This window comes from Kogia breviceps, chromosome 12 (genome assembly GCF_026419965.1).
Source record: "Kogia breviceps isolate mKogBre1 chromosome 12, mKogBre1 haplotype 1, whole genome shotgun sequence".
Taxonomy (NCBI): domain Eukaryota; kingdom Metazoa; phylum Chordata; class Mammalia; order Artiodactyla; family Physeteridae; genus Kogia; species Kogia breviceps.
The window spans coordinates 87,591,123-87,611,441 of NC_081321.1; the positions used below are offsets into that span (position 1 = coordinate 87,591,123).

The following is a 20,319-nucleotide window of genomic DNA, read 5'->3' on the forward strand; positions in this document are numbered from 1 at the left end:
AGCGCTGATGCTGCATGGTATTTTTGTTTGATTCAGAAGGCCCTTGCAGACGTGCAATTAAAAGCCACAACATTCTTATTCTTAAACACTTCTGTGTCTCAGGGGGGCTGATTTCACAGCATCTCATGGAGCCTGACACCCAGCACCCAATTTCCGCCACTCGCATTGGCAAAGGGGCTGAAAGTCACAGCTCCTCTTGGGAAGTGCTCTGAAGGGCGTGGGTACAAACGAAAATAAAACATCACTTCACAATTCTACCCAAAGACCTAAAAGGTGGAATTGAGACAGCGTGCTCTGAATTCTCCTAAACTGCACCCCAAAAGCAAATTGTGGATGTTTAGTGCATCCTTGGAACCAGAAGAAAACTCCAAGTTCACACTTCAGATGAAAATCTCCTTGCTGCTCTTGACAGATTCTGAGTCACCAAGCACTGTACAGGCAAAGAACAACTTGCTGACCAATTTTTTTTGAGGTTTGTTTTATTTTCTGTCCAGTCAGGCACAGGGAATTTTCCACCTGACAATTCCTGTTTCTCACTTAAGTTCTGACACCATCTGTGAGCAGTGTGCTCAGCAGGGGGAGGACTTCAGGCCAAGGAAGCCTTCCCTTCACCCAACCTCGGTTTTCCCATCTGCTTAATGCAGGGTTTCCACCAGATGATTTTGCTAACATCCTCCGTTTATCTATCAAGTAGAAAGCAGTCTGGGGATTGCCAGTTTCTGGATGTGGATATGCTACCAGGCTCAAAATCTTTGCATAATTTTTGAGTAAAACATGAGATGGAGGTGAAATGAATAGCACAATGGGAAACTGAACTAGGGCTGGACAAGACCAGAGCAGGACTCAAATCTTGCGGCTGTGAAATGAGCCTCTTCCGTTCTCAGGGCGCCCCCTAGTGGCCACTCGACTAAACCCCGACGGAATGCTCAGAGTTTCTGCAAATAAAGGGAAAGACACCCACCAAAAGAGAAAGGCAGGCTCCCGTCTACTGATGCAATCCCTTTCACTCTACCCTAGTCCGTGGATCAGACAGCAAGACAAATACCTGAGGCCCCAGTGAAGCTCTGAAAGATGTCTGCCATGAGACAAGCTTTCACTCTTGCAGTGAGTGGCGGCTCCCCAGGCTTCTGGTATCTGTGTCCCCTCACAAATCCCAGACACACCCTTACCACTCAACCCCTCACAAGCTCACATCCTCAACCTGCAGCTCCAACTGCGTCTGGTTTTCATTACTCCGCTTTCCAACTTCCCAGCGCGATTCTTCAACAGCTATTAAGACAACATGAGCAAGGAGCTAGGCTTAGGTTTTGCTTATTCAACATCCAGCCTGGGGAATATCACCTCAGACGAAAAGCATGAATGAAGCCCACGTTTCTCAGCCTCCTCTTCCACAGACCTGCAAGTGTGCTCCTCAAAGGTCATCTTTACACCCATCTCCTCTTGAAATTTTTCAACCTACAAAAATGGCACCTGCCCTCTCAACGACGTGCTTGCTATAGAATTTGTTGATAGGCGACAGCTTTAAAACACAAGGTACAATCTCTCAAATTTCCAATTAAGCTATAACAGACTTTTTTTAGGCTATAGGATAAAGCCCTATCAACCCAAAGAGTGAAGCCTAGAATGAGGGAGTTATCCAGGTAACCAAATATTTGAGAATTTGGGGGCTGAACTTTCTGACGGATGCCCCATTTTGTCCACAGAACTGTCCCTGCAAAGATGCAAAAGAAAAATACTGACATTACCACTTCATTCAACAGTCCATTTTGCTTTTTCCCTATGGTCATTTGTTAAGTTTATAAGCAACCGGGGACCTGAAACAGCCCCCAAAAGTGTACACAAGGAGTCCCATAATTAGTTCCTGACTTTGGCCCCAAATCGATTAAAATCCATCTGATATGCTGCAAATCAAAGAACCATGTTAATTTCCTGCCACACACCACACAAAATCTTTCTGCAACAGTCAGTCACTTTGAACCCAAACCTCCAGCCACAAGCAGTGTGGATTTCAAGGGCCCGTTCTGCAGACAGGAAAATGACAACACACCGAGTTTGGGACAATGCAGAGACCCCAAGGCACTCGAGGCGCTACTTGGGGCTGTGTAAATGGTCTTGGGACCCTGGCAGGGTTTCAGCTGTCACAAAGAGTGGGGTGGCTGGGGCAGACCCCTTAAGCAATGTAGTAGCCCTGCAGCCAGGGCCTGAAATGCAATTGAGTCTGCAACTCTACGTCCGTGTGGCTGTCCATGCCCTAGGCATTTCAGTCCTCCCAGGAGCCAGCAACAAACTGTCACAACCCTCAGGCATGCAGCAGCCTTTACTTTTGTCTCCTAACCTTCTCTCTTAAAAACAGGCAGGAGTCCGTCCTCCCTTGCAGTGACAGCAGCATCGTGGTAACGGCGAGTGGGAGGATGCAGGGGAGGGGGGTCTCATTCATCTACAGGACATGGGGCTTGGGGGACCAGCTCCGAGCTGAGTTGGTGGTTCTGTCTGGAGTTAAAGCAATAAGGCATTCCAGGGAATGAATGCGTGCCCGCGAGGGAGACCCCAACGGTCCCGACGTTGCAAAGTGTTTGCAAATCATAAACACTACTTTGCTGATGGGATCAAAACCCCCAAAATATGCGCAGACAGGATGTAACAAGTGTTTCGGGAGAAAGACACGCCTGAGCCACGGGGAGCTGGGGGGAGAGTGAGGAATCTGTCTGGGGGTTCCCGGGAAGCCCCCTCTCGGACAAGAGACCCTCCTCTGCGCCCCAGACCCCGCCGCGCGCGCGCTGGGTCCCCAGCCGCGTCTAGCCTGAGCCCCCCGGGTTTCCCCCCAACTCACCACTCGGCCCGAAAACCTCTCGGTGGCCCTCTTGACTTTGCCGTAGGTGCCTTTGCCCAGGGTCTCCTGCAGCTCGTAGCGGTGTTTCAAGTTGTGCTTGTGGTGATGCCGCTTCACCCCGTGCGGCTTCCTGGGCTCCGGGGCCGCCGCCGCGGGGGCTGCTGTCGCCCCCGCCCCCAGGGGGGAACCCGGAGCCCCCGGCCCCAAGTCCGGGCCGTCCCCGACCGCGGGCGCAGCGGCCCCCTCCATGTCCGAACGCGGGGCGAGCCGGGCCGGAGAGGGCAGGACAGGGCACGGCGCTCGCGGTGTCTGGGTCCCCGCCGAGGGAAACCTGGGCGCGCTCAAGGTCGCCCCCGCAGCATTGGGTAGGCGGCCGGCTCCCGCCCGGGCTGCGGCTAGGTCACTGGCGGCGGCGGGGACCGCACATCTGGCGCCCCCGGCGCGCACGATCCGCGCACCGCCCACCAGCCGCGGCGAGCTGCGGCGCGTCGGGCGAGGTGGCGGCGGTGGCGGGGGAGGCGGTGGTGTTCGCAGGAGGGAGGGGAGAGGGGTGGCTCCGAGCGCAGGAGGGGGAGTGTTATGTGGGGCGCCGCGCCCCCGGACCCCTCCCCGGGAGGACGCGCAGACGGGGCGGGGGCGGAGGCGGCGAGCGCGGGCCGGCCCCGGGGGAGGGAGGCGAGGGGCGGGGCGGCCGGGGCTTCCCCCACCTCCCGGGACCCGGGGCCACCCCGAGCTGGGAGGGGGACGGGTGCGTGTCGCGACTCGCCCTTTGTGCCGCGCCGCCTAGGCCGCGGCGGCGGCGGCCGGCGGGCTTTGTCCTCGCTCGGCCGGGACGGAGACGGGGGATTCCCAGCCCGGGCGCCCCCTCCCCGGGCTCGCCCGCCGCAACTACCGCGGGCCCTCCGCCGCCGCCGCCGCCTCCTCCGACTCCTGCTCCGGCCGCTCGGCCTCCCTTCCTGCTCTCGCCCTGGCGGCGGCGGTGGCTCGCCGAGCCCCGGGGCCGGGCAGGCGACAGCGCTCGAGGCCGAGGGCCGCCGGGGCCCTCTCGCGATCCGGCCGGGGGCGCCGCGGGCTCGGGCGCCCCTTCATTTTCTTTTGGGTTTCGCCGCGGCCGCCAGGCCGGAGACGGGGGAGAGGCTGGGGGAGGGGAGCAGCGCGGGTGTTGGGTTACAGGCGGTGAGTCACGGCCACCCCTGCCCAGCCGCGGTGCGCACCCCCTCCGCCCCGCCGGGGCTGGCACCCCCGCCTCGCAGACCCCCACCGCGGTAGCTGCGCGCCCCCGAAAACCCCAAGAGGGGCGCGCTGAGCCCGGCGCCGCGCCCTCCCCGAAGAAGGGCGGAGTCGGGGAGGGAGGGAGGCTAGGAGGCTGAATCAGGGGCCCGCCGCCGCACTGCCGCCCTCCGACACCATCCAGAGAGAGGAGGGCGACGGCTGACAGAGGAGGAGAGCTGGGTGCCCACCCTGCCCGCCGAGGCTGCCTTTGGAGGTGGGCAAACCAGGGGCCTCGAATGGAGCAGGGCCTGGGGCCTGCTGCAGCCAGAGGCGACTTGCAGGCCTCTCGGCCCCTTGGGCCTTTAGAGTTTTCCTTTAACTGAAATGGCCAGATCCTGGACATGGTACCAGGCACTCTACCCCCTACAAGCGAGGGTCAGGCAGGAAGGGCCTACGTCTGCAGCCAGGCTTCCCCGTTCTTCTAAGAAGCAGCAAGGAAAAATAAAGAAGAAGGCAAGAGGAAAAGAAACCTTGGGAATTTTTTTTAATAAATGGTGCAGTATACCAGACTAGGATGGGACGATGAGGTGTGAAGGATGTCTGGTGCGTTCGGCAGATGGCTCGGTGGTTCTTACTTTTTCATCAGTGAGCTGGGCTCGCCCTTCCTCTGCAGCTCTCAGGTTCATCCCTTCTGCATTCCTGCTGTCTTCACTCCTGTCTGTCCCTTATCACCTTACCGTGGACTCCAGCAACAGCATGTCCTCCCCGCAAACCCCCTCCCTGCTGCCAGAGTCATGGCCTATAACACTGCAGTCATCATATCCTCTGTGTGCCACCCTCCTGTGCTTGGTATTCTTCTCTGTCCAGACTTCTCTTCTACTGATGCTTGACATAAACCCGGCTGTCCCTTCTTGGCTTCCCCAGGAGCACACTGGTTATTGCTTAATACAAACACAAAGGCCATGTTTATTCAATTCCTATTCTGTTCTCCATGCTTGCAGGGCCTCCCTGCCCCCATTCTGCAACTATTCTGCTTTTATACAAAGTCTGTAGACATTGTGTTTGTAGATTAAAAAGTCAGAGTGAGTAACATGCAGGTTGAGCCTGGCTTCCCAGTGAATAGGCTGTGTGACCTTGGTCAAATGACTCAACCTCTCAGAGCTTCAGTTTCTTCTTAAAGTATAGATTAGTGGGTCTGTTTTACAGATAAACAGAACATGACTGTAGCGGTAATTAAAACTGTTAACCAAATATTTTCTGGGTCTTTCCCTTCCCAGGGACATGGTAAGAATCTACTACCCCATCCTCTTGAAATTAGATTTGGCCATATGACTTGCATGGGCCAATGGAATGAGAGCAGTGATGTGCGTTGCTTTTAGGTAGGTAGAAACTTTTAAGGACCAATGGGCAAATGCCCATGTCTTGACAATCCTGCAAGTTCAGTCTTGGCAATCTTATCGTGACAACCATGAAGTACAGAGATAGAGCCTCCGTCATCCAGCCTGGGCCTCTGTAAAGATGGCAGAGCTGTCCCAGTTAACCTGCATTAAAAAAGTAGTGTGAGCAAATATTAAACACATGTTAAACCAGGGAGATATAGGGGTTATTTATTATAGCAGCGTAACGTTGCTTATTCTGGCTGATAGAGATGCTCCCAAGTGCCTGGGACTTAATCATTATTTGTTGCATGAATAACACCTACCATGTGCCGAACCTATTTTATGACAGGAAACCCTGTTTTCGGTTGAGGAAACCATATCAGAAAGGTTAAGTAATTTGCCTGGGATTACACAGGCTGTAAATAGCAGTGCCGGGATTTAAACACTACCTGTCCAGTTCCAAAGTGTATGTTCTTCTTCCACATATGCTGTGCTACCTCTCCTTAAATGGGAAGGATGGAAACAGTACAATGCCTGGCACACAGTCATGCCAAGCACAGGGAGTTCCTCTCCAGACTGAATTCCTATAGCATTTATAATTTGAACCACACTTCAGCGCAATGTTCTCATGCATTGTGCTCAAGTGTTTTCACATAGATAAAGCATTTCCTCCACCAAGATCCCAGGCTCCTTGGTTAAGAACTTGAGTTCTGGAGTCAGACTGCCTGGGTTCAAATCCCTGTTCCACCAGGCATAACTGAGCATCTTGGGCCATTCTTTTCCTCCCCTGCCTCTCGGTTCTCTCATCTGCAAAATGGCAATGGTAATAACATAGGAGGTATTGGCAGGGGTAACAGTATGTCCCAGGGGGTTGGTGTGAGGATTAAGAGACATAATGTATACACTCAGTAAGTCATGGCTATTAATATTATACTTATTTGTCTTCTTAGGGCTCCTACTAGAATTCAGGCAGTTACAAGCAGGTTAATCATACTGCCTGATTAGACTCTGATGTCTGGCTTCATTCTGGATATGGGACCAATGTCGTCACATCAGCAGTTGGAAGCATGACATCCACACTGTCCTACAACTTATATCTACATAAGGCTCCCTACTTGTTCTTTACTACACTTTCTATTTTCAAAGCAATTTAAAAGAAAGAGTGTTTGCGCTCTTGAGAAATTTTTGTTCAGAAAACATAGTAATACCAGTTACGGTTTATCTACTGTCTGCCACGACCTTTATATGTACTACCTCTAATCATCATAAAACCGCAGGATGGGTGTTACGATCCCCACTTGGCTGTTAACGCTGAGTCTCAAAGAGGTTAAGTTACCTGTGATCAGGCTTTGCTCTGACCCCTGTTCCAAGCTGCCTGACATCCCAGCTCACGTCAAGGAATGCATATGCTTTGGTTGACACGAGTCTTCAATTTTTCTAGATGAGGTTTTGGAATGTTACCTAAGGTTGTGACATTTCTAACTTATGTTGTCTGGTAGACGTCCTACAATGAAAAGCAACCCAGGCAGGCACTTATTCTTCACAGTGGCGGATTTCTAGATGCCCGCCAAATATTCATGCTTCTTCTTCCACAGCTGCTCCGCTGGGGTTATATTTCCCAGCCTCCTTTGCATCCCAGTGTGGCCATGTGACTGGTTATCTCTAGTGAGATATAAGCAAAAGTGATGTGCATTACTTCTAGACCAGGGTGTTGAAAAATGGGTATACCTTCCCCACTTTGCCTAGCTGGAAGCAGAGGACTCCAAGGCCCCAGAAGATGGTGGAGTCAGCAAATAAAAGAAGCCTGTGTCCCTACATCACCTTGAAGAATAAAGCCACCCTCTGACCAGGATATTAGACTGGTGCATGAGTGAGAAGTGAACTTCTATTGTGTTAAGCCCCTGAAATTAGAGGGTTTCTTTGTTACAGCAGCTAGTACTACCCTAACTAAGGCATAGAGCTTATACTGTCTGTATTTACATATAAAAAGCAAAATGGAAGGTTATAACAACCATCTGAATAGTTGGAACCCAAAATGCCACTTTTATGTTCTCTGTCTACTTGCTTATTTAAGGAGAAAGCTTATTATTTGGAGCAAGAGTTTTTCCTTTAATTTTTCCCAGGTTACAAGTATCTGCGATCAAACAAGAGTAGTATTCAATAGTCATAAAACTAGTAAGAAACAAATTTAGTCATTCAACAATATTTCTTTTTTTCTCACTACATACCAGGCATCTGGGGCTGAGAATGCACTGTAACGAGACAGGCCTAGTCTCATCTTCCTGAAGTTTCTAGACTGTGGGTAATAAACACAATTTACAGCCTTCAGCTGACCTCCAGCCACCAAACTTCTTGGGAGAGCCCAGGCTATTTGAAAGTAGAATATATACTTAAAATAAAAACTAAAATTTCCTCGTAAATCAAAACAGAAGCTGTCTTTCTCTCCCTGCTAAGTGGCTAGAGAAACAGTAAAAACGGTGGTTAAGAGCGTAGGCTCCAGAATCAGAACCAGCTGAGTTCAAATCCTGGCTCTACCACTTTCAACTGTGTGATCTTGGGCAACTTCTTTGTTTCTCAGTTTCCCCATCTTTAAAATGGGCCGCTAATAATACCTCGCTCAAAGGGTTTCTGTTGAGGATTGATTGAGTTAATGCAAAAAAAAAAAAAAAAAAAAAAAAGGCACTAAGAACAACACAAGATAACACGAGATAACATCCAATAAATGTTGGCTGTTATTATTTTTTGCCATGTTCCCACTGGCATTACATTATGTGTATAAAAGTACACAAGGGAAGACCTTTTCAGGGGGGCTGAAAGAGGACACCAGAAAACAGAATTTTCAATACAATCCATTAATATTACAAGGATTCAACTGAAATAACCCAGACTGAGAGCCTACTTCCCATTCTTCTCATCTCTTTGGTGACGGAGGGGACAAAAGGGTCCCGTTGGGAAAAGCATCACTTCGGGTATCCACCGGAGTATGAGGACAACCAACGGGACAAGAGACAGGGCTCCTGGCCCCTGCTGTACCCAGAGGTGGGACTTTGGGCAGGAACCTTCTCCTCTCTGTGGAATCCTGTCATCAGGCGAGCTGCCCCTCGGGGCTGACAATTTGCGATCCCGTTTGGAGATTTCAGTTGTACATTCCCGGCACATTCCTTCTCTTCCTCCCTTCTTCATGCACGTGTGAAGAGAATGGGGCAAGTGGGCGATTGGCAGCAGCTCCATTTGCTTTGTTTTCTCTGTCCTAAACTTTATACTGAATAATAAGATACCGGCTTCCTGTGGGAATAATACAACAGCGAGGATTCGTTGGAAGGTTCTGTTATCGAGCAAAGAAACTGAAATGTGATAAATTCCCCATCAACAGGGAAAACACTGGCAGGACTCCAGCAGGAGCAAACAATACCATACCACCCTGGAAAGAGTGGCTGCCAGAAAGTCAGGAGAGTACACGTGTCACATGCAGGGAAGCACTGGGGTCATGTGGGAAGAACTCTAACTGGCTACGGTGGAAGAGCCTTTGGGTTTCCTTGAGGTTACATGGGGCATTCTGGGCAGGTTGGGGAAATACAAAGAATTCTGTACGTTTCGCTCCCTGCGTGGGCGAATGCACTCAGTCACGTGAGCTAAGTGCTTACCGTGGGCTCACCATGATTCTAGGTGCTCGAGATACAGAAGTGAGCAAAAACGAAGCCCCTGCCTTCGTTCGGTTTATAGATAGATGAATAAATGTATTATTACGTGTCCAGTAACGGTAAGGGCTAGCACGAAGAATAAAGCAAGGTAAGGAGGTAGAGAATGATGAGGGCAGTAAGGAAAAGACTTTCTGATAAGGTGACATTTGATCAGAGGCTCCAAGGAAGAGAGAGAATATACCATCTGGGTCTCTGGGGAATGATACGGATAGCGGCGGGAAGACCCTCCCAGCCATAGGGTCTAGTAAGTGCCTTGAGGCAGGACTGTCCTTGGCATAGGTTGATGGAACAGTAAGGAGGTCACTGCGAGTAGAGTGGAATAGGAGGAGAGGAGTAGGAGTTGAGGCCGGAGAGTTAACAGAGGGCTTTGTGGAGTGGTGGGAGGACTTTGGGTTTTATTCTGAGTCAGGCAGGAAGCCATTGACCAATTGATGAGAGCAGTGACATAATCAGATTTGGGTTTGAAAAGTCTCCCTGCAGCCACTGTACTGAAAATAGGCTTGAGGAGGGAGGGGCGTGATTTGGAGAGGGACAGGGCAGGTGACTCTGACAAGGGCTAAGGAGAGGCATCTGCAAGAACTACAAAGCAAGGACTATAGCTCTTTAGTCAGTCTCCTTTCTGCCATCCTTCCCCCACGTGGTCACCACATGTCATTCCTAAAACAAACGTCTATCTGACCCTGTATCTACCTCCTCTACTGATCTCCTATGGCCTTCAGGGCAAAGTCCAAATTCCTTGGCCTAACATACAGGGCAGCTTGACCGGGTAATAAGAGCATCAGCATTAGCATCAGAAAGACCCGGATCAGAATCCTGGTCCTACCTATCACCAGCTGTGTGACTTTGCCCAAGTCACTCGACCTCTCTGACCTTGGTTTCTTCTCTTTCCTCCTTGTCCTGTATATTATGACCTTCATGTCTCTGAAAGCAGAGACTTTGTCTTGTTCCCTCTGTATATTCAGCATCCAGAACAATGACTAGCACATAGTAGGTACTCAACAAGTTTGTGTGGAGTCAACGAATGAGCTAATACAGGCTAACATAGGAGAAAGCATCTGGCATAGTGGCTGGCACCTGGGGGCCCAATCATGTGTCTTTCTCTTCCTGAGCAATGCCGGCTTCTCTTTCCCTGCAAGGTCTGACCCTAACGGCCCTCTTCTGATTCATATCCGCACCACCTCCTTCCACCAAGCGCCCATCGTTTCTGGGGTTCTGCTCACTGTTTCATTTCTCTCCACCTTTATACGTGCTGCACCCAATGCCTGGGACACCCCCCTTCCTGTCCTCCAGATGACAAACTCCTACTCACCTCGGACACCTAGCTTAAGATATCACTCTGCCTCTGATCCTGTGCTAATCAGAACTGAAGGCTCTCGCCCCTGAGCACTCAGTTCCTGAGTCTATTACAGCGCTTACCTCATGGTAGTACAGTTATTCGATTATGTGCCCAGCTCTGCCCAGTTGCCTGAGAGCTCCAGGGTAGTCAGGTCTAGAACAGCACCGTCCAACAGAAATATAATGTGAGCCATGTATAGCATTTAAACTTTTCTAGCAGCCACATTAAAAATGAGTTAAAAAGAAAAACAAGAGAAATTACTTTTAATCATATATTTTGTTTAACCTAGTATGTTCAAAATATTATTTCAATATGCAATCAAGATGTATTCAATGTAAAAACTTATTGATGAGATATTTTACATTCTTCTTTTGCATAATTTACACTTACAGTAAAATTAATTCAGAGCTAAGTTTGCAATGGTTAAACTGAAATGTAACCGTAGCAAAAAAATAAAGTTGTATTTAACAGAAAAATATTTTCCACTGCTCCAAGGTTTTATATATAATAGGTGCTCCATAATTATTTGTGGAATAAATGAATGGGTGGATGAATAATTTGAGTTCCAGCTCTTTCATCTGCTAGCTCCATGACCCCGGTAAGTAATTAAAGATTAAACCTCAGTTCCCTCGTCTGTAAAATGGGTATCATAGTAATACTTACCTTTTAGAGTTGTGCGATGTGATCCTGCAGGGTTAATGCTTACCTTATATGACTAAATAAGATGATGTCTATGAAGTGTTTAAGCATAATACCTACATAGGCATGTGGTAAGCACTGACAAACTGGGAGCTGCTATCTTACGGTTTAATTAATAATATTATTAAATTTATTCTATCAGCTATAACAACCAAGTAAAGCAATTACAGTTTCCCAAGTAATTCTGTCCCAAACAAACAAACAAACTAAAACAGTTAGGTCAGGGAAAAATAGTCCTGGGCTCTAGATATCCTACATAATTACCTATATTTACCTGTCCTGTTTTTGTTTGTATTTCTAACCCTGGGATATGGGTCCTTCAGCTCTGCCCTGCCAAGACCCAGGGCAGCTCAGTGTCAGGCCCTACATCCATTATGTTTTCTGTCACCAGGGACTTAAGCTCTAAAAGCAGGCCCGAGAGGGAGGGCATTCCAGGCATGTCACCAGCCTGCCTGTGATGGCAGAAGTTCTCTGGTCCACCTGCTCTAGAGCAGTTCCCCAGGCCTTAGACAGCCCAGGGCCTGACAGCTGGGGCCAACCGGAGCCAGGCTGCCCAGGCAGCCAGCTGGTGAGGGATGCGTTAGCTGCCTTCCCAGCAGATGAGGCAGGTGCCCCAAATTCCTCTCAAGGGTCTGCTGTTCCAGCTCCCTCTACAGCCTCATCCTTTGAAACCCTTATTTTCACAGGTCCATTTCCGGTCTCCCCTTCCCTTCATGCTCTCTGCAACCACCGGTTTCATTTATTCATGCAACAAATGTTCCTTGAGCATCTGTAACATGCACTCCTTGTTTCAGGACTGGGGATCAAGAGTAATCGGTGGAGTCCTCTGCCCTCAGGAAGTTTCTAACACCTCCCATCAGTATCTTGCTTGACAGTTTACAAAATGCCTTCACACGACTGGTTTCTTTTCATTCTCATAATGATATTTTACTTGAGATTAGAGATTTTTACTTTCCCCACATACACGTGATATGCTAAGCGATCGAGTGCCTTATCTAAGTTCTGGCAGCTCACAAATGGGGAGCTAGGACTCAAACTCAGGTATTTGGGCTCCACCACAGCTAGTATCCAAGCAACATCACATCTCGCAAACAGCAGTTCTATAAAAATCACAAAAAGTCAGCTCACTGAAAGATAAAGGCCATTTGAATGGCTCCAAAGAGAATTGCATGTTTTGTTTGGAGAGGAGAGAGACTGACTCCCTCCCCCTCCCAGCAAGACAGAAGAGGGGACACCTGGGAAACAGCCAGGAATTCGGATGAATTGGGAGTCTCCCCAGATCTGTCTTCCCATAGCCCCTCCAATGCAAGCGCCCCACTCGGGATTCCTGAAACCTCAGAACTCAGAGCCCTGACTGCCCAAATTAACAGGATGTGGACCAAGGCAGAAAACTCATGCCCAGGTATGAACCACACCTCTTTTTCCCCAGAAGTGCCATTTCTGGTGTTCCTCCCTTGAAACCTGAAGTTCTCTGGGAGAAACTTCCAGGTGGCTTTATGAGAAGAAACATTTTCCCACAGCACCACCAAGTGGCTGAGCCTCTGCCCACGAAAATCTCTGTGAAACAGGCAGAAGAACTCTAATTCACTTCAGGGCAAGCCATGACACAAAATACCTAAGGACCAGGACTGAGGAAAAAAACTTGGCAAAAATGGAAGTGGAGTGGAGAAATTCAGGGGCGATCCAGGAGGCATGGACGTCCTCAAGAACAAGAGAAGGCAGGCAGCCAAAGCTCTTTATCAAGAAGCAATTTGGGGGACTTCCCTGGTGGTCCAATGGTTAGGACTCAGTGCTTCCTCTGCAGAGTGCGCAGGTTCGATCCCCGGTGGGGGAACTAAGATCCCATATGCTGTGCAGTGCGGCCAAAAATATTTTAAAAATTAAGAAGCAATTTGGCAGAAATTCACAGACTACTAGGGCTGCAAGTGGCCAACCCTTCCTTCTTTATAGATGGGGAAATGGAAGTCCAGGGAAGTTCATGCTCTTACAGGTGGGTTATAAGAACGATGATGTCCTCTGTGCAAAGTGCATCCCCTGTATGATCTCATTTAGTCCATACAAGCCTAAGAGAGAGGCATGCGTGCTCCCCAGTTTTACGAATAAAGATAGAGCAGGGACCTGCACCACCTGTTTTTGTGTCTTACACAACCTAAGGCTGATTTTCACATTACTAAGTGGTTGGAAAAATAAAATAAGAACAGTGCTTTATGATATCTGCAAATTATATGAAATTCAGATTTCAATGCCGTAAATAAAGATTTCTTGGAACACAGCCATACCCATTTATTTATGTATGTCTATGGCTGCTTTTGAGCTATAAGAGCGGAATTGAGTATTTTCAACAGAGGCCATATGATCATCAAAGCCTAAAATATATACTGCCAGGCAGAAAAATTGACCAGCTCCTAGGACAGACTCAAAGAACTTGAAGAACTCAGGGAGAAGTGACGTGATGGAAAGAGATAGAAGATGGAGTCAAAGGACCAGGTCTGCCACTAACCGTGTGACCTGTAAAATGGGAGACAACAATACTCCATCGTAGGGACATTGTCAAGATGAAAAATAAATGTGGGGGGCATGTTTGTGAAAGTCACTTGTGACATACTTTCTACATGGTTCGTTGCAAGGTCTCGATGTCCTTTTTATAAAGGAAATGGAATGCACGGAGCTTTCAGCCTCCAGATTAGAGTACAGTGAGCCAGAATTAAAAGGGCAGGACAAAGAACCCCTCGCTGGCTTCAGCTTGGCCTCCTGCTCTTTCAAAAAGAACAGCCACCTCCGGACTTCCCTGGTAGCACAGTGGTTAAGAATCCCCCTGCCAAAGGATAAGCTGGGACAAAGTGAGAGAGTGGCATGGACATATACACACCACCAAACGTAAAATAGATAGCTAGTGGGAAGCAGCTGCATAGCACAGGGAGATCAGCTGGGTGCTTTGTGACCACCTAGAGGGGAGGGATAGGGAGGGTGGGAGGGAGGGAGACGCAAGAGGGAAGAGATATGGGAACATGTGTATATGTATAACTGATTCACTTTGTTATAAAGCAGAAACTAACACACCATTGTAAAGCAATTATACTCTAATAAAGGTGTTTAAAAAAAAAAAAGAACCCCCCTGCCAATGCAGGGGACATGGGTTCGATCCCTGGTCCAGGAAGATCCCACACACCACGGAGCAACTAAGCCCGTGCGCCACAACCACTGAAGCCCTCGCGCCTCGAGCCCGTGCTCCGCAACAAGAGAAGCCACCGCAATGAGAAGCACACGCAGGGCAATGAAGAGTAGCCCCTGCCCGCCGCAACCAGGGAAAGCCCGTGTGCAGCCACGAAGACCCAACGCAGCCCAAAATAAATAAATTAAATAAATTTATTAAAAAAAAAAAAAAAAAAAAAAAAAAAAAAAAAAAAAAGGGCTTCCCTGGTGGCGCAGTGGTTGGGAGTCCGCCTGCCGATGCAGGGGATACGGGTTCGTGCCCCGGTCCGGGAGGATCCCACATGCCGCGGAGTGGCTGGGCCCGTGAGCCATGGCCGCTGAGCCTGCGCGTCCGGGGCCTGTGCCCCGCAGTGGGAGAGGCCGCAGCGGTGAGAGGCCCGCGTACCACAAAAAAAAAAAAAAAACCAGCCCCCTTGACCTTCTCTGAAGAGAGCAGCTGACTGGCTTCTCCACACCTTCGTTACGCTGGAAGGGCATTTAGGGAAGTTAATGCGTCCTCGGGGTATTTTCACCCAGCAGTCAGTCCCCTTCCAGACTCTCACTCTGCTTCTCACCCCTGGCCTTCTCCCGTCACCAGCGGGCTTTCTCTTCAGCGGCAGGACCAGCCACCCCTATCAGACGTGGCGGGTGATGAGTGACCTCTGGCCCGAGGGACTAGATCCCCGCGCTGACAAGAGTGGACGGTGGGTAGCCCCCCAGGAAGTTCATGAAGCGAGGAAAGGGTCTCCTGTGAGGCAGGAGCTGGGGGGCAGCCGGCTTCATCACGCCCACCCACAGAAAGATACAGTGATTATCCAGAGAGTCTCGGCCCCAGTACCTAAAACGTCCCAGCAGCTCTCAACAAATTGCTTGGGTCCTGGGTCTACCTGCTGGTCAGAGCTCCATTTGACCGCGTGGCTCCATGGCCGCCAGCTGCATCTACCTAAAACAAGCCCAGCCAATGTCAAAGGGAATATAGAGCAGAGGAAGTCCAACGCAGGAGAGGCCATGGACATGGAGAATGAAAGTTCTGGATCTGAGTCAAAACTCAGCTCCCTCCATTGCTAGCTGTGTGACCTTGGGCAAATTGCTTAATTTCTCTGGGCCTCAGGTTCTGCATCTACAAAATGGGAACAATACCTAACAAATAATTTGGGGAGAATTATACTGAAGTGTGCCTTGCATCTGGCACATAATAAGGGCTCAATTAAAGGGAGATGTTGTTATTTTTTTACTGTTGGGACAGCAATTTCTCCTCATGCATCTTGGTAGCCCTCTGCCTCTCAGATCAGAACTACAAAGACCCACCTACTAAATGCGAATGAAGGACTAACAAGCAAAAGAGCAGCACGCTTCATTTAGTCTCCCTGATGACGTCCAGGAGAGTTGTGTCGTTGCATTATTGTGTCCAAGTTTTACATGAGCAATGTGAGACCCAGGAGCCCACATCATCCATAGAAATTTGGAATTCAAGCCAAGGGTTTAGATTTTGGCTTCTGTTTGGGCTTCTGTTTCCTCATCAATTAAACAGGTATAATCATCAAACTTATCTTTCTGGGTTGCTCAGGGCATCCAATGAGAGGAAGGAATATGAGAACATCACTTTTGTGACTAGTAAATGTAATGGTTCACTCTCCAAGCAATGTACTTAACAAGGCATAGATTGCCTGGTTGACTTTAGCCAAAAGGATGAAATTCTAATTATAGAATTTCAAGCATAGCCAGATGAGCTTAAGAAGTGTCAGTGCAGGTGAAGGAGAACTTCCCTTTTTGCAAATAAGTCCCATGTGGCAATGTTGGCCAGGGATGGTCTTGTCCTCTAAGGATGTTGTCCTGGATTTGTAAAGTCCAACCTTGATTATGGCTCTGGCCTCTTGAGTGAAACCTATAAACAACAGAGTTGCAGAGACAGTGGACTCCACAAACTCCATCCTCATTACTTTAGAAGTATCTGGCATAGTCCCCGTTTACAAGCACCCGGTCAGAGCTACAGTGGTTTAAGGCTACAGTGAGCTGGGCTTTGTTCATTGCACTGGCTCTGTCATAAGTAGAAACCCATCAGAGGACGCCTTTCAGATTATACACACACACACACACACACACACACAAGATTACTTAACATTAAAAGATCTTGCAATATAAAAGTATTGAAACTGTCTAGACTAAACCTTCACCTTAATGCAAACACATATATTCCTTTGGGATAAAAGGCCTTATCAGTGCCTTAATGTCCAGGAAGGTACCTGTAGGAATCACTCACCTGTAAGAATGGACGTTCTCCCTCTCACCTCAGCAATTATCTCAGCCATCAGTGTGGGTTGGATCCAGTACAAGAGTTCTCATGAGAGCATGATTCAGAGCATCTGACGAAAGTCTCCCAAGGCTTCCTTAGGGCAGTGGGGAAGGGCCATGCAGAGGGGCACCACACAGCCCCCATCGTGTCAACAAATGCCGTCCAGCTTTGAAAGCTCATGGTTCCCGGGCTCCTTTTCTGTGATTGGTTTCACTGGAGGGCTGCTGTTCACACTTTTGCTCTGATTGGCTATATGCAGATAAGCAAACCCTAATATGTTGATGCCAGGTATGTTGATTAGTGTCCATGCTGACTGTGCTTCCCCCACCCATCTCTCTGTCATTTATGGAGGTATAAATTAATCTGCCTTAATCTGATGATGTTGAAAAGACGAGGGAGGAAGGCAGTTCTCATGAGCTGATCTGGATTCCAGAACCGGGACTTCAAGATAAAAGCCATGCATTCATATACTCTGTACACCCCATAGTAAGTGTTCAATAAATATTCTCTTTCCTGGTTTGATTTGCTACCTCCAGCATCTCCCCCAACCATGTGGCTGCTTCCCCTCCTTTGTACTTCCATATCATCATTGAAATGTCCATTTTTTGAAACTATCTGTTTATCCTCCCCCCGCTGGACTGGGCAGGGTCTGGGTCTCTTCTTCGTTGTGTGTCACTAGTGCTATTACTATGTTTGATAACAATGGGTGCTAAGTAAATATTGAAATAAGCTGAGCTAAAGCCCAAGTGTGTAACTATAAAGAAATGAGACTGATTTTTTAAAATTCATTAAAACATATAAATCCAAAATGAATGGTGTCCATTTCAGAGTAGTCACCATAAAGGGGGAGTACACTTACTGGACCTTTTTTGGGAAGAACCTTTTAGTATGTGGCACATTCTTTTGAACAGCCTTAGTGAAAATGCACCTTCCTCCTGTAATGAGAGGATTTATATAAGAATGCTTTTAACAACAAGGAACAAAACAATGAAGTAAAAGTGACAAATAATGAAGACATATTATTATCTTGCATGACAAGAAGACTGGAGGTACATTGTTCCAGAGCTGGCTCAGCAGTTCAACAAAGACATCAAGGACACAGGCTCTTTCAATTCTTCTTCTCTTCCATTCTTAGTTTATTGGTTTTTGTTTTTTTTTTATTTCCTTGGGTTATTACCTCATGATCACAGATGGCTGCCATAGCTCCAGACATCACATTCTCATACTATTGCTTTCAAAGTAAGAAGCGCTGGAGTGGTGTGAGCTCCTTCATATGTCTGTCTCTCCTTTTATGAGAGATGAAAATACTTCCCACCCCCTCCACCAGAACTTTGTCATATAGTTGCATTTAGCTGCAAAGCAGGCTGGGAAAGCAAATGCCAGGCATATTCAGGTTCTGTGGAGGGAGGCAGGGAAAGACAAAAGGGAGGTGGGGGGGCAAGCAAGAAAGGTTCTCAGAATTTTTATTTCCAGTAGATTCAAAGTTCAGTTATAGACCAAGACATCCAGTAGTTAACATCAAGGTGGAATCATGAATAATAACGTGTTGAACACTAAATATATGCCAGCTTTGTAGTAAGGAGCAGGAAGACCAATCATCCTCAAAGTCAAGCTGAGATCTCTAGTCCACCTTCAGCAGTGTAAAACGGATCCTCTCACCTCTACCTGATTCCTGTGTTCATTTCTCAGTTGGTTCACAACTAAAAGGGAGGAGAATGCAGCAGGGTCTCACCAAACCCCCAACATCTAGAATGCTCTGACCTCTTGCAAGCCCCCATCTGGCTAACACCTACTAATTATTAAAAATAATTGATAATAATAGTAGCTAACACACAATGCTTATTATATGCTAGTCACTGTTATAAGTACTTTTCAAATATTAATTCATTTAAAACTCATGCAAACACCATGAAGTAAGCACTGCTTTTAACATCTGCGTGTAAAAGATGAGGAAACTGAGGTATAGAGAGGTCAAGTGACTTGCCCAAGGTCACATCCAGCATCAGAACTGGATTTCAACTTGGGCAAGATGGCTGGAAACTATACTCTTAACCACTCTACCTCACTGCCTCTGGCTTCCCCACACCCCACTCCCAGGCTGGATGAGGGGGACCTGTGTCTTATTGGTGTCTGCAATACTCCATCCAAACTGCTAAGGCCACATTGACCACACTGTATCAGAATGATCTGTTTATGCATCTGTCTTCCCTCTTGGCTCTGAGATTCTTGAGGGCAAGGACTGCATCTTATTCATACTTTTATCTTCTCTGCCTAATAAGATGTTTTTATTTAGTTATTCAGCATTTCCTGAGCACGGCTAACGGCAAGCCCTGTGCTAAGTGCTATTTCATTATTTCTCCCATCCACCTGATGTCCCAGATGATAGCAAACTTGTACAGTTAGAATGATAGATCGTTTACAAAAAACGGCCTGCCATCATTCCCCTCCTTGAATCGATTTCCCCACTCCTTGGATCTGGGGTGGCTTTATTATTCACTCTGACCAATAAAGCGCAGTGGGAGTGACATCCAGACAATTCCAAGCCTGGACCTCAAGGGACCTTGTCCATTTCTACTATCTCTCTCTCAGCCTTGGACAATTGCCACAGGAACAAGCCTGGACTGGGCCAACCTGTTGGAGGATGGGAGGCCACATGGAGCAGAGATGAGCCAACCCAGCTGTGGCCACCATAGACCAGCCAGCCCCCAAGTCATCTCACAGCTGACCACAAATGCATGAACCCAACAGCTGTAAGTCATACCTGGCCCAGATAAGAGAAACAGCCAGTCACACCCAGTCTCATGAGCTGAATAAATGGCTATTTTTTTAAACCACTACGTTTTAGAGTCATTTGTCACACAGCAAAAGCTAACTAATACAGTTGGCAACCCTGGTGTGCACAGAAGAGTAGTGAAATTTGCAGTAACCACACACAGACCCTCTTAAGGACAAAGTGAGGCAAGAAGCAACCCATCTGCTGTCCTTGTCAGTTAGGTCAAAGACCCCCAGTTCTGCATCTTCTTTTTTTCCTCTCACTCCAAAGATGAGTCACATGGTCTACAAGATGAGAAAGGACCACAATGGTTCCAAAGGCTCTGTGAAAATAAGCCAGACAGGCAAACAAGACTTTCATTCCAGTCTCCAAGGGTTTTACCCTACTAGCTCTCAAACCCTGAGATAAATTTTGCTCTACCAAGAAATGACTATTGTGTATCCCCAAATTAGAACATTTCAAAGGAGTGTTCAATGAATAAAACAAAGTGCCAGGAAAGCCTCTTATTCCTGAGGGAATGAAACCAGTCTCTTTGGAAGTGACTTGAATCTTGGAGAGGACACGTGTCTGTTTTTCTGGTTAGTGATTAAGGACTCAGCATTTCTATAAAGGGATGAAACCTTGCTGTTCTCTCACCAAGTCTTGGCTCTTCTGCCTCAAAGCTTTCGATTTTCACCTATCAGGTTCTATCTCAATAAACAGATAGCTCTGATCCCTCTGGAAGAGAGGAACTGTCTTTTTTATTAGCTTCTTCATTGCTCTGCTGCGTTTATATAACCCACATCAGTAGCCTCAAGGTGCATTTCTAGGAGTATAAGTGAGAGAACAGGGACAAATCTTTTCCTAGGAATGGCCTTTGTCATTGAAAAAAAAAATTCTAGTAAGCAGGCACTGTGCTAGGCTC

The 20,319-nt window shown here is 48.0% G+C and overlaps 1 protein-coding gene and 1 long non-coding RNA gene across 2 annotated transcripts in view; both read right to left on the reverse strand.

Moving 5' to 3' along the window:
* The window catches only part of NUAK1 (NUAK family kinase 1), a 70,216-nt gene extending 66,157 nt beyond the window's left edge, over positions 1–4,059 (reverse strand). The window contains exon 1 of the mRNA XM_059080736.2: positions 2,831–4,059. Coding sequence (XP_058936719.1) covers positions 2,831–3,079 — 249 coding nt within the window. The 5' untranslated portion in view covers positions 3,080–4,059. The remainder of the gene's footprint in view (positions 1–2,830) is intronic.
* Positions 4,060–17,749: 13,690 nt separating this feature from the next.
* LOC136792289 (uncharacterized) overlaps positions 17,750–20,319 on the reverse strand; it is a 50,216-nt gene continuing 47,646 nt past the window's right edge. The window contains exon 5 of the long non-coding RNA XR_010835907.1: positions 17,750–19,737. This is a non-coding gene — a long non-coding RNA (uncharacterized lncRNA). The remainder of the gene's footprint in view (positions 19,738–20,319) is intronic.